Source organism: Mobula hypostoma, chromosome 7 (assembly GCF_963921235.1).
Source record: "Mobula hypostoma chromosome 7, sMobHyp1.1, whole genome shotgun sequence".
Taxonomy (NCBI): Eukaryota; Metazoa; Chordata; class Chondrichthyes; order Myliobatiformes; family Myliobatidae; genus Mobula; species Mobula hypostoma.
In genome coordinates this window covers 123352537-123366134 of record NC_086103.1, presented here as the reverse complement: position 1 = coordinate 123366134, position 13598 = coordinate 123352537, and the positions used below count along the sequence as shown (strand labels likewise).

Here is a 13598-nt window from a genome sequence, read left to right as displayed (position 1 = left end):
TCTCCCCCACTCTCAATGGAAAAACCCTATCCACGTCAACTCTATCTATCCCCCTCATAATTTTAAATACCTCGATCAAGTCCCCCCTCAATGTTCTATGATCCAAAGAATAAAGACCCAACTTGTTCAACCTTTCTCTGTAACTTAGGAGATGAAAGCCAGGTAACATTCTAGGAAATCTTCTCTGTACCTTCTCAATTTTGTTGACATCTTTCCTATAATTCGGTGACCAGAACTGTACACAATACTCCAAATTTGGCCTTACCAATGCCTTGTATAATTTCAACATAACATCCCAACTCCTATACTCAGTGCTCTGATTTAGGCCAGCATACCAAAAGCTTTCTTCACCACTCTATCCACATGAGATTCTACCTTCAGGGAACTATGCACCATTATTCCTAGATCCCTCTGTTCTACTGCATTCTTCAATGCCCTACCATTTACTATGTACGTCCTATTTTATTGGTCCTACCAAAATGTAGCACCTCACATTTATCAGCATTAAACTCCGTCTGCCATCTTTCAGCCCACTCTTCTAACTGGCCTAAATCTCTCTGCAAGCTTTGAAACCCTACTTCATTATCCACAACTCCACCTATCTTAGTATCATAAGGGAAGCAGGAGCTGTTATAGATTCTAGAAAGGAAGAAATAATATGGACGAGTCAGGGGCAGTGAACGCATACAACCAACAGTATACACAATCTGCCTAGCATAGTCGCAGCTGCCCCAATCATCAGAGACTGCAGCCCGGATGGGGTCTATGGGTTACCTTGTCAGCAGTTCCCAGCAGTGTGGGCTACACACAAGCAAGATTGTGGTCGAGTAAAGATAAACCTAGTTAAAATAGAGGATGGTCTGTATGAACCCCCTAAGCAGGACCCTATACAAACTGACACACTGACCGCTGTTCAGGGTATAGCGAAGGAACAAAAACACCAGGGGATACTCAGAGAGACTGCGGCCACTCCAGAACATCAATTTTTCCTAGTTCCTCTGAGAGCAGAAATTACGATGAATAAGGCAGCAGAGGAACAAGAGGCAATCGAAATTGCAAGTGTGCGGGAGGAAACGACAGAAGCCAGCTTAAAATTATATGAAGAGGTAGAGGCAGAAGAGAAGGAAAAATGGAGGAGAAAAGGAGCAAAGGAGGGACAAGGGACAAGAGACAAGATGGGTGCTGAACACACGGGGAGGAAAGAGTCGCGGCGGCCCCTCCCTGTATTAGACAGATACCACTAAAGTTATATCATGGGGTAATGCATCAGGCATGATCACAACCCTCCGGCAGGACTGGTGGTGGCCAGGGATGGGCGGAGATGTTGAGCAATTCTGCCGCCGTTGTATCATTTGTGCCCAGCATAACCCTGGTAAGCTACAGCTGGCAAATCAGCCTCGGCCAAGGGGACCCTGGGAAAACATCCAGAAAGACTTCACAGGGCCCCTGCCAAAAAGCTGGGGGAAAAGCTACCATCCAGTAATTATGGATCACTTCACCTGGTGGGTAGAGGCTTTCCCAACAAGGGACTGCACCGCCCGCACCGCTGCATGGATCCTAGTTCAGGAAATCCTCCCAAGGTGGGGAACCCCAGTTCAGGTGGATTCGGATCAGGGAGCACATTTCACGGGGAAAGTGATGAAGGAAATGTGCCGACTGCTAGGGATTCGACAACGGTTCCACGTACCCTACCACCCCCAGAGTTCAGGGATGGTAGAAAGGATGAATCGAACAATCAAAAATGCGTTAGCCAAAACTATAGCTGAGACAGGAAAGACATGGGTTGATGTATTACTAAGAATCCTGATGAAATTGCGCACAGCCCCGAACTGGGTCTCAGCCCCTACGAATTATTGACAGGGCAAGCTATGTGACTCCCTTATGGGGTAATTATGGGTTGCAGGGAGCCTGGGGCTTACAGGGATAGAATGACCCAATATGTGAAAGACTTTGTAACCAACTTAAAGTATTGAAGGACCAAGTGAAACAACAACAGCGAATCACGATCAGAAAGAGCCAGGGGGAAAGAGGATAGTCCTTTCACAGCCCGGCAACCAAGTTATGGTGAGGGTGCTGCCGGAAAGGCCGGGGTTTGCCCCCAGGTGGATAGGACCATTGACGGTACTCTTAACCAATGATACATGTGTCTGTTACAGATTCGGCGAGGCTGCCAGTGGAAACACTGAACCCAGATTAAAGCATACGACTCACCCTCTTGTTGCTCCCACAGAAAGAGTGGGGAACCAAGTGTACCCAATAACCATGTAATTACAGAAAACCTAAGAGAGGAACACCAGCTGGCCATGGCAGTCCTGGCCACAGCTGATGAAAACATACCCGGAGGGAACACAAAGGCAGAAAACGCTGACAGCGTGGCAGAAGACAATGAGAACGTGTTGGAAAACCACGAATAGCCTGCTAAAGTGTGATGATGATGATGGTACTCTGTAAAGAAGGCTGGTTGCTGATGGTAGATGATTAATTTTATAGCATAGTATAGAAATTTATTGGGAAATAGACAGGGAGGGATTTTTGAGTTAAAGCAGAGACGGCAAGTTCCACCACTTCAATGGCATTTCAGACTGCACACAGCATCTGGAAGCAGTCACCCCGAGTCTGAGGAGCTGGACCCTTTTCAGCAGTTGGGCCAGTGATCAACCAGACAGTTCGGAAGAGGGTGCCACTGGGGAGAGGTCCTTGCAGATGTTTACGTAGAGGCCACCCCAACCCCTTCCTGTACATCGATGAGAAAGCCTGTGGGTGCTCCTAGAAGGAGAGTTTCAGTGACCAGAGGATAAAGGGCTGAAGACAAAGGAATGTGATTAAGCTGCAGTCAGCCTGCAGGGAAACAGCCGACAGGCACACGAAAGGAGCCACATTCCTGAAGACTTGCAACAGCCTCTCTGCTTAAATTTGGTAGGGAGCGATTAGGGAATGCTAGGATAGATATCGAGGTACATAAAATCGGGGGGGGGGGGGGAAGAGTTTTGAGACAGGGCACTTTTGCTGCCCTATTTGAGCAGATCCTCCGAGGTTGGCCTTTCCTGGTACAAAGTTAATATTTTGTCCAGGAGGGCCAAGAGGAGGGACTGTTAGAGTGAGTTTTTGGGTAGATGATTCATTTACACTTAAGTGACTCTGGCCACCAGTCTTCTGTTTGACAAAGTACTGTGGATTGAGTTCACAACAATGCATTTCCTAAAAGCTGTGAATATTGGGATACTACCCAGATGCTGCGGATGGAAGTGTGAAGTTTACAGGTAGTTTCGAAGACAGTATTATCTATACTTTAAAAAATATTAATTGTTCTCTATGTTAACACGTAAAATACCAAAGAAATGTATTGTGGATTTGACTTGAACTCCTAAAGGCTGTGAGTACCAACCCAGACATGTTGGCGTCGGGGGGAAAGGATGAAGTCAGAAGGGGTGATGTTTTGTATGTAGCTTCAAAAGGAAGCATTGTCTATAATATTGTAAGTAGCGATTGCCTTTTGTGTTTAGCATATAACTAGAGCCCACATTGGGCTAGCAGACCTTTCTACCGAAAGCATCTCCGTCCGTATGATGCCTGCTTGTTGTGTGGAATAAAGAAGCTGCTTTGTATCTACCAGTGACTCTGTCTCTCCAGTGATTTCATCCATGCTACAACACAGTCCATCATGAAAAAGTGGAAAAAATATGAAGCCACAGTCACGCTGCTTAGGTAAGGCAGAGTTAAACTTAATCAACAGAGAAGAATTGCACTTTCAAGGCACTGTATGAACATGGTACTTGCATTATTTAATGGTCCCAAGGTAAAGGCTTGTGAATGTTTTAAATTTATAGCATTGAGAAAGCAGATAAATTGAACTCATCTTTATAACCTCACTCAAGATCTCCCATCAGTAGTAAAGTGTCATTCTACTTTCACAAGGGCTTGAAAATATAATTTTTTGACCAAGAAGGAATTATACTATAACTAAATCACCCATATCATCCAACTTGCAACAATTGTGGAAAGTTCATTCTTAAGAATCATGGCAATTCTTTATTCTCCCATCATGCTACCATGAAGAAAAATAGGTGATTTTATTTTGGTAAATTAATAGGCAATTAAACAAGAAACATTTATCCCATTCTGAAATTAACCCAAGATGGAACTGAAGTATTTCTTTTCCGAGTCACTTAAACATAGAGAACACCCTCAGAAAATCCAAAATCTACAAAATTCAAAGATGATTGGTGGAAATTTAAGATCAGCTACATCCAAGATAAGCAAATAGAAAATATTAACAGATCAATTAAGAAAGAGAGAGAACAACCCATCATGCCAATAAAAATAAATGCTGTTGCTCACTGAGTGAACCTCTGGTTTGCACATTCAACTGGTTATTTTCCACTGAATGACTTGAAAACATATTGTTAGCTTCCTGCTCAACATCATGAGGATTTTTGGTTCTGAGGATCTTGGTGGGTATTTCGTCTGAATCATTATCACTTTCCTTGAAGGTGCTTGATCTAGTAATTCCAGATGGAAGATTCAACCTAGGTCCAAATTCATCTTGTGATTCAAAATCTTCCTTATTTTTATCCAAATTTATTTCTGAGTCTTCATTATACATAGGGCTTTCATCACACTTAATAGGCGATATTTCCTCTTTGAAAGATACATCAGTGTTCAGATTTGATTGGATTGCGCTAGATGGCAAGTCAAAATTATTAAGTTTCTCCTGAGAGATGTCATTTTCCTCTATGGCCCTGGAACCTCCTGCAAACAAAGTAAGATTTTCTTCATTATCGCTCACAGCATCAGAAGTTTGTCTCATTGGTAATTTTTCATCCTGGTAAGATAGATCAAATGATTTTTGAGTGATCAGGATTCTGTTGTCCCCTCTTTTTCCTGGAATAGTTTCCTCATCATTATTCTTGATTAGATTAGAAATGTCTTGTCCATCAACTAATTTGTCATCCGTGAGCATGAAGGAGTGATCCTTTGTTGGGATAACTCCTTCAACTTCATTCAGTTCTTTGTCAGTTAATACTTCACTTCCATTCTTTTTCAGAAGTGGTTTTTGCAATCCAATATTTGATTTTGGTTGATAAACGTTACTTTCTTCAACTTCTTCCCCTACCTCAGAGGAATGATCCTGAGATATACTAGAAGTAGGGGAAAGCCCATCTTCAATTGGTGAATTGGATGTTTCTTTAAGTTTGTCTTGAACTTCTTTGGGTACTGTGGGAAGAACCTTGGGGAGATATTTGGTGTTTAGTTGTTTCTTTACTCCTTCAGTTTGATTTTGTTTAAGTTTTAGCATTATTTCTTTAATAGTTGGCCCACTATTGCTCTGAGGATTTGTATATTCATTTTCTGTAGGTTCATGAGGAAATTCATAGTTAGAAGGTTGAGTAATTTTCTGATTATGTTTGGAATTCTGTGTTGTCAGAGGCTGTGGATCTAGTGGAAAACCTGCCTCAGTTCTACTTGCCATTTGTGCACTCTGATATTTGTCACTCAGTGTTTTAGTCGATGTTGACTGAACACCATCACTATTATAACTATTAGCTCCTTTGTCCCAAAAATTTTTTAAGTCTGTGAAATGTGTTTTATTAAAAGAACCATCTGATGTGTCATATATTCTTTTCTTGATTGAAATTATAGTGAAAGGTTTACCTCCTTCAGGAGTTGTATTTGTATCATTTGCCTCCAAATGGAGGTTCATCTCAGTTTTATTTTCTTCTTTGCTTGACGCTTGCTCCACGTCTGGTACATCAACATTTCTATTCCACTGTGAAGTATTGCTGTATTGCTTGTCCTGTTTGCTGGATGGCTTCGTTGTTTCAATTTTGCTAAAAGCCATGTCTTCTGCTGAAACTTCCCCAATCACAGGTTTATTTTCAACTTGCTTTTGTCTTTGTATTTCTTTCTCCTCACCTATGGCAGCTATTTGTTCTTTTTTATTTCCACTTAAATTTTGTTGGTCCAATTCAACATTAGTTCGTTCTTCCTTTGTTTTGTTCTGGTCCAACTCATGAACTACATTGCTGAGAAATGTAGAGGGCTTAGTTTCAATGGGATTATTTCCTTCGTTTTCTAATGCTGCCAATCTGTAATCAATTGAACAAGTATCAATCACATCCTCTTTCTTGGATGACCTTCCAAACACTGCACTTGCAAAAGCATTTTTCTGGTAAGAAGTCTTGTCTTTTGGTGAAGATACTTCAACAGTGGAAGGTATATCCTTTTCATCTTTGTTTCCAATTGTTGCCAGCGTTTTACTTTCTTCAGTGGCAAACTTTGTTTTCTCCAAACTTGATTTGGACTGTTGTGGAGTATTTTCAATAGTTGCAACAGGTAAAATGTCAATATCCTCTGAAGTTGATTCAGTGTTTTCAGATTCTTCACCTGTAATTTCTTTTGTGACGAATCCCCTTTCCTCTGTGAAAGGTTTTAAAGTCAATGGTTCTTGTTCTGATTCTTTATTTTGCCTGTGGTTCAAGAACTGCTGCTTATCATTGGAATGGTAGTTCAAAATTGGAGATACTGGATAAGTAATGTCAGGAACAACTTTTGTTCCAGTTTGACTTTTCTCCTCCAAAAGCATTGATTCCTGGATTGCAGATTTATCAAAAATGTTCTTTTTTATGGGAGTCTGAACTTTTTGTAACTGGATATCATTTTCTTCTTTCTCAGTTTCAAGATTTACATTTGGCAACAATTGGGGTTCTTCTGTAAACAAAGTTGATTCATTATGTGTAAACTCTGCATCTGGCTCTGGAAGTACAGTTTTTAAAAGTTTAAGGTTGTCTACTACCATTGTTTCAGATGGACTTTTCTCTTCTTCTAATGTTACAGATGGTGTTACTTCACTCCTGTTAAACCAATCCAACACCTTTGATATAGATTCATCAGTTGCCTTTGTATGTTCACTGGTATATTTTTCAGGCATATGAGACTTTGAATAACGAGTTTTAAGTCGTTGTTCTGTTGATGCAGTCTTGGTGGGAGGCACTGCAAAATTAACCCTCTTACCTTGGAATATTTCTGGAGGCTGCTGATCAGACACCCGGGAGGACGCAAAGTCGGTGTGAGGAATCTGTTCATCTGCAATGAGACAAATAGAAGAATAAATACTGTTTCATATGCGTAGATTTCAACTGCTGGGATACTGAATCACAGAAGCAAAAAGGTTGCTATTGCCTGATGAACATTCAATACATGCACAACTTAACTGTTAAATGAATTACTGTCTTTAAGATGCAAATACAGTAGTGTGCTTAGGCACATGTAAAAAAAAATTATGTAAAGCGAAAACAACAGGAATTCTGCAGATGCTGGAAATTCAAGCAACACACATCAAAGTTGCTGGTGAACGCAGCAGGCCAGGCAGCATCTGTAGGAAGAGGCGCAGTCGACGTTTCAGGCGACTAGTCCTGACAAAGGGTCTCGGCCTGAAACGTCGACTGCGCCTCTTCCTATAGATGCTGCTTGGCCTGCTGCGTTCACCAGCAACTTTGATGTGTGTTGCTTATGTAAAGCGAAGATGCTTTCAAAAATAATGAAATGGAAAGTTTCTAAATATCAAAAAACTGACTATAAGGAGCAGTAAACAGTAAAAAAAAACTATCAAATCAATATCTGGCGTGACCACCCTTTGCTTTCAAAACTGCATCAATTTCCTTAGGTAGAATTTGTGCAACTTTATAACAAAATCTGCTGGTAGTTTGCTCTGAACATCTTGGAGAACTTGCCACAATTCCTCTGCAGACATTGGCAATCTTGCTTGCTTCTGTCTCCAGGTAATCCCAGAAAGCCTCAATAATGTTGAGGTCTGGACTCTGAGGAGGCCAAACCATCTGTTGCAGAATTCCTTGTTCTTTTCACTGAAGGTAGTTCTTTATGACCTTGGCCATGTGTTTGGGGTCATTGACTTGCAGCAGAATGATATTGAGGCCAATCAGACACCTCCCTGATGGCACTGCGTGATGGATGAGAACTTGCTTGTACTTCCCAGCATTGAGGATTCCATTAATTCTAACCAGATCACCAATTCCTTTTGTAAAAATGCAGTCCCAAACCTACAGGGAATCTCTGCTGTGCTTCATTGTTGGCTGCAGATACTCATCCATGTAGTGCTCACCAGCTCTTCTATGGACAAAATGCCTTCTGTTGGAGACAAAAACTTCAATCTTTAACTCGTTGGTTCAGAGCACTTGCTGCCATTGTTCAGCACCTCAGACCTTGTGTTTTTATTCATAAGTAAATCCCTTGGCTTTGTTTCCACTTTAGAGGAATTGCTTTCTGTCAGCAACTCTTCCATGAAGATCACTTCTAACAAGACTTCTCCGGACTGCAGAGGGGTGTGCTTGGGTTTCAGTGAGCTCAGAGCTGATAGCAGTGCTGCACCTCTCCCAGTTTAGAAGGGACATCAGTTTGTGCATCTCTTGTCCACTGCACTCGGTTTCCATGGCCAACCACCGTGCTTCAACCACCAACTGCAATCTTGCCCGTTTCTTAGTACTTCTTCTGAAGAGCTTGGTCAGCACATCTTGAATCTCCTGTCTGTTGCAAAATTTCAGGTTGGGAGAGACCTTGCTGATCCAGAATGGCCAACTTGTGTCTTATTGCTATGTTCACTCTTGCCATGGTGTAAGAATTGATGATTTGACAGTTAAACTATCACATCTGCCATACCTTCACCTTTTAATTTGATTCCTTCTACATCTCTTTCTGTTTTAGTCAATCTGTTTAGTTTATTCAGGTCATTATGTCATTGATCATTAGGACCTGGTTGTTATCATTGTTTAGTCATGCACTGGGCTACAAAGTAATCAAATTTTTATTTGAAATTGATTTATTAATTAATATGTTACTTTCTTTAACGAAATACAAAAAATTCTCTAGCATTTAATTTTTTTAGAAAATTAATGTTTGGAAATGTAAAATTTCTTCTCTTCTATTGACATTATTGCTGAAGACAGAAAATAAGCATCCAAATCAAATTTTTTATTTTAAAAATCTAGGGTGCCTTAGCCTTTTGACAGTATTGTAGAAGCACAAACAATAAATATTTATCTGTTAATGTTGTCAACACCCTCTTAGATGGTTCTAAACAAAATACAAGATTAATTCACAATTAAAGCATTACAAAGAAGCTCATGCTCTTTTTTAAAAATAGACTATATATACATTCTAAGCAATGAATCTTTGATATCAGCTAATTGATCATGAAAACATTTCAACTATACATCTTAAATGAAGCAAAGCATTGCGTTGTTTCACAGTGACATTGTCAATCAACAATTGAAAATGGCAATCTGATTACTTATGGCAATGGTAAAAGAGTTTAAATTCAGAGATGATGAAAGGGCCAGAGCTAGAATAGCATGGCTGTATTGGGTGTAGGCCAAATAAGGTAATAAAGAGGCATTTTAAAATGTTGAGGAGTTACTCAAAAAGGAGCTAATGTAGATCTGTAGATAGAGGACGTAGGGGCCCAAAAGGTATAGGCTCCAATATTTTGGTAAACGTCAAATTACAACAATGGAACAAGAGGTCAACTAAGTGTTGCAACAAGTCTGGGAATTAACAAATGCTTGTGCTAGGTTTTCAAGGTAAAATAAGCAAGGTTAAAAGAAAAATCAGGCAAAATTACAGCAAAGTAGAAATGCACAGTTTTCTGGAACAAGCATGGACCCACTAAGTTGGAAGACATTGTAGAAGAGCTGATGGGGGCTACTGAGATCAGCCATGTCAAAGCTTTTAAACTACTTGAAGAGGATGAGAGGGTACAATTTACCCGCCCCTACCTCAAGATCTTTTCTTTATTACTGACAAAAGGGCCATTCTACAACAGGGACAGGGCAGAATATTGATCACAGCAATTAAAACCAACTCGAGCACATGACCGAGGTTTAGACAAAACTCAAAAATGCCAGAAGCACTCAGTTGGTCAGGCAGCATCCCTAGAGGGAGAAATAGTCAATATTTTGAGTCGATGATGCTTTAGATTTCATGGCATATCTCAGTGTTAATAAAAGGTTAAGGGCGGAGAGGACAGAAGGAATATCTGATAGGATGCAGGCCAGTTGTCAATTTATCAATTACTTGAACTCCTGGAAGTCAGAGTCCAACTTATATAACTATATAAAAAAAACTATCTAGCAACATCTGTGAAGAGATGTTTTTTTAAAAAAAAACTGGTTACCTGATACTATTGAATTCCATAGAGGTCCCCGGGACTGTGATGTGCCCAGCCAAAAGATAAAGTTTTGTTCCTTAAACTTGCATTATTCTGACCTCTACCTTTGGCAATATGAATGTTTCAACAAAAAGTTGAAGAGTAGTGAATTGTCTTCACTCTGGGTTTATTGCAGCCCTCGTACTAGATGGTTATCTGCACAACATCGGTACAGCTATCACAATCATTCTCGTTAGTCTATTCACTCCTCCCACTTTTTGCAACTTTCCTCATTCTTTTAGTTCTGATGAAGGGCCATTTCCAGTTTCTCTCTCCACAGACACTGCCTGACATTTCGAATGCTTTTGGTATTTACTAATTTTGTTTTAAATTAGAAGCTTCTACAATTTTATTCTGCAGATTGCTAGATATTTGACTAGTTATGGCTAATATGCAATTTCTTATATAATTGTTACTTAAAGATATCATGGAACTTCTCAAATTTTATCAATAAAGACATCCCTGAAGTTGATTCTGGCAAAAGCAAAGCGATTTCCTTATTTGAATTCTCCTTGTAAACTTTTATCACATCATAAGCAACATTTTAGATAAAACAGATCATAAAATAGGCAAAAATTAGTTGGCAACATTATTATGCAGTACCAATACATTTATAAAGACAAATAACATTACCAACTATAATAACTTCCCAATCTGTAAAAAGTATATGATTTAAAGGACTTGTACTTAAACTTCAGCATAGATAAATGTTCAGTTCAATAAGAAACAGGAAAGCAAGTTATCCCCAGATGTAATCAAAGAAGATTTCTTTGTCTTGCAAGGCACTAATTCATTGACATAACCATGTGGCTACATTTGCACATAATTGTACTAACTATACTCTGGCAGCATTTACCAACCAGAAAATCTTTCTAAGCAAAGGGATCATAGTCATCACTAAAAATTTGTTGCTCATGACTAATGGGAGAATTTAAAACTGAAGTATGAAAGAGGGAACAGAATCACACAAACACAGAAAACCATATGAAAAGAATGCATAAAACTGTAACCCTCATTTAAGTCTGGAATTAATTTTTTTCCCAGGTTGGGTAACTTGATTCATCAATTAGTACAGTTCTGTTGCTTGTAAGACCCTTGAATTTCAAGAAAAATATGGACAAGATGCATTCTTCATGCAAAACCTGGGATTCGTCTAGACCTTAGCAAGACAAAGAGTTTGATTTTGTTTGAAGACACTTCTTCCCAAAATTCCAACCTTATGCTTCTAGATAAGAGTTACATACCTAGAAATTTATCCCAAGTGCTAAAAATGCTAACAATGAATCTCCAAAACAAATGCATGTTGATATTATTTTCCAGGATAAATTTTCAAGGCAGCATTTTTTAAAATATATATACACCCAAATGTTACTTCATTTGCCTCATGCTTTAGGCACACCATTTTCAAAAACAAATGTGGTGATCAATTTACAAATGTGATTGATTGCAGAATGAAGAAGTGAAATAATGATACAAAAGATAAAAGCACGCATGCAGGCTATCATCATAGAAAGGATGATTCGGAGAATATAATGGTGTTGGAAATAAATTGTAACTGTCCTTTTCTTTAATTTGAATTAACATTTTCCTAACGTTTCCAATAATTTCCTACAAGACATCAGTAAAGTTACAAGTTTTTGAAGTTTGAGCAGATTTAATCAAATATCTAATCATACCGGTAGATTTAGGAATGATTGGCAATAATTTCTTTAATAGGTTTCTTACCAATACTGTAATGAGAGGGATTTGATGGAGAATTCGATCTTCGACTAGATTTCTTTTCCATTAGCATCTCACCTGTGTCCAGTTCATGGATTTGGTTTGTTAGCTTACTAGAACTTGAATGTGGTAAGTAACTATCTGAATAATTCTCTGGATTGGAATCTGTTGCTTGGATGGATTGAAAGTCTGTGTTCGACATAGAATTAAGCTCTTGATTCAGATGCATGAAGTCTGTTTGTAACTCAAGTGGTAGATGACGTAAATCAGAAAACCCACTATCTTCTGGTAGAGTTTCATTTTCCTCCATAAAGTCCATACCAGCTGTATCCTCTTCGTTCATTTCTTCCATGTAATCAGTATCTAGGATACTATCTTCACCTATTTTGGAAAGTTCATTGGCATCATAATGTTCTTGTGTTTGAGATATTCTTTTCTCATCTACATTTGTTGAGAATCGAACATGTTTTAATTTTTCAAGATTATTGCTTGCAAGAGATTCTTCATTTGCCATAGCTTCATTTGACACTGTAGTTCCTTCCGGAATGGTTTGAGAAGCAGGAACCTTGTTTCTTGAATCTTGGACACCAATCCGCAAGATTTCAGAATCATTGGAGCTTGAACTTGGACTACGTTTCAAAATGCTTTTGGGAGTTGAAGAGTTGTTATATAAACCATTCCAATTTTTAGATCCTGATGCATCACTCAGGTTGTCACTGGGGACTTGCAACTTTGAAGAAATAGTTCTAGGCTTTGGCACAGGTCGCATTTCTGAATTATTCTCTGCAGGGGAATGTTCATTTGTGGGAAAATGTAATCTGGACACATTATCCTTTGGGTGAGATAAACTCTCTGGAAGAAAAACAAGGGTATACAAGGGCAAGGATAAAGGTAACTGCAATAAGGAGACTACAGTAATAGAAACTAACCAGGAAAGAATTGTTTTATAAAATAGTTATAATATAATAATTGTATATAAAGATTATAATTTAATCATTTACACAAAAAATGCAGAACATTTATACAGCCCAAAATTGAAACAGATTTTAAAATGATGTAAAGAAACTAAATTATACAATTAAAGAGAAATATAGTTTCTACTTGATAACAAATATTAGTTTTAATCAGAATTCCTAACGTGTAATGTTCAAATTTAGGTGTTTGTGCAAAGCAAAATAACACATTTCAATCAAGTTAATTAGAAAATTGGTAAAGTTATATTGAACGTAAGTAGTTTGTTCTTTTAAAATTCCATTTACTTGAATGGTTATGTATATTGAGACACCTTAATTAAATTAACCATACCACTTAAGAGAGAAAGCCTTGTCTAAAGACATTTTTCTTAATCAACAAAATCAATGAAAATATAAAGGAGATTGCACAAATGAGCAAGGACTAGCATGTTTTTTTTAAAAAAATCTCTTTTCCATTACAGATTACTCTCAATCATTTTTTTAAAACCATGATTACAAAATTATTCTTTTTTTAGGTGGCATGGTGGAGAGTTTGCTTGTGATTACCAGACCATCTGTGACGGAGACTGTTGTCAGCTTCAATGCAGTGGTCACACTAAATGAAATATGTTCATATCTGTACCACCCTTGCACATTCTATTCCCCCAACTTTCATCGATTCATTTCCCTACTTCCCCTTAAAATAA

General features: G+C 38.6%; 1 protein-coding gene across 7 annotated transcripts in view; it reads right to left on the bottom strand.

Annotated features, from left to right (window-relative positions):
* sytl2a (synaptotagmin-like 2a) overlaps window positions 1–13598 on the bottom strand; it is a 127539-nt gene that overhangs the window by 36637 nt on the left and 77304 nt on the right. For 4 of the 7 annotated variants that reach the window (XM_063053940.1, XM_063053939.1, XM_063053938.1 and 1 more), the window contains 2 exons: window positions 11945–12790; window positions 4339–7083 (listed from right to left, as the gene is read on the bottom strand). In XM_063053940.1, the coding sequence (XP_062910010.1) occupies window positions 4339–7083; window positions 11945–12790 (3591 nt within the window). The remainder of the gene's footprint in view (window positions 1–4338; window positions 7084–11944; window positions 12791–13598) is intronic. The other 3 variants (XM_063053943.1, XM_063053942.1, XM_063053944.1) reach the window with 3 other exon arrangements.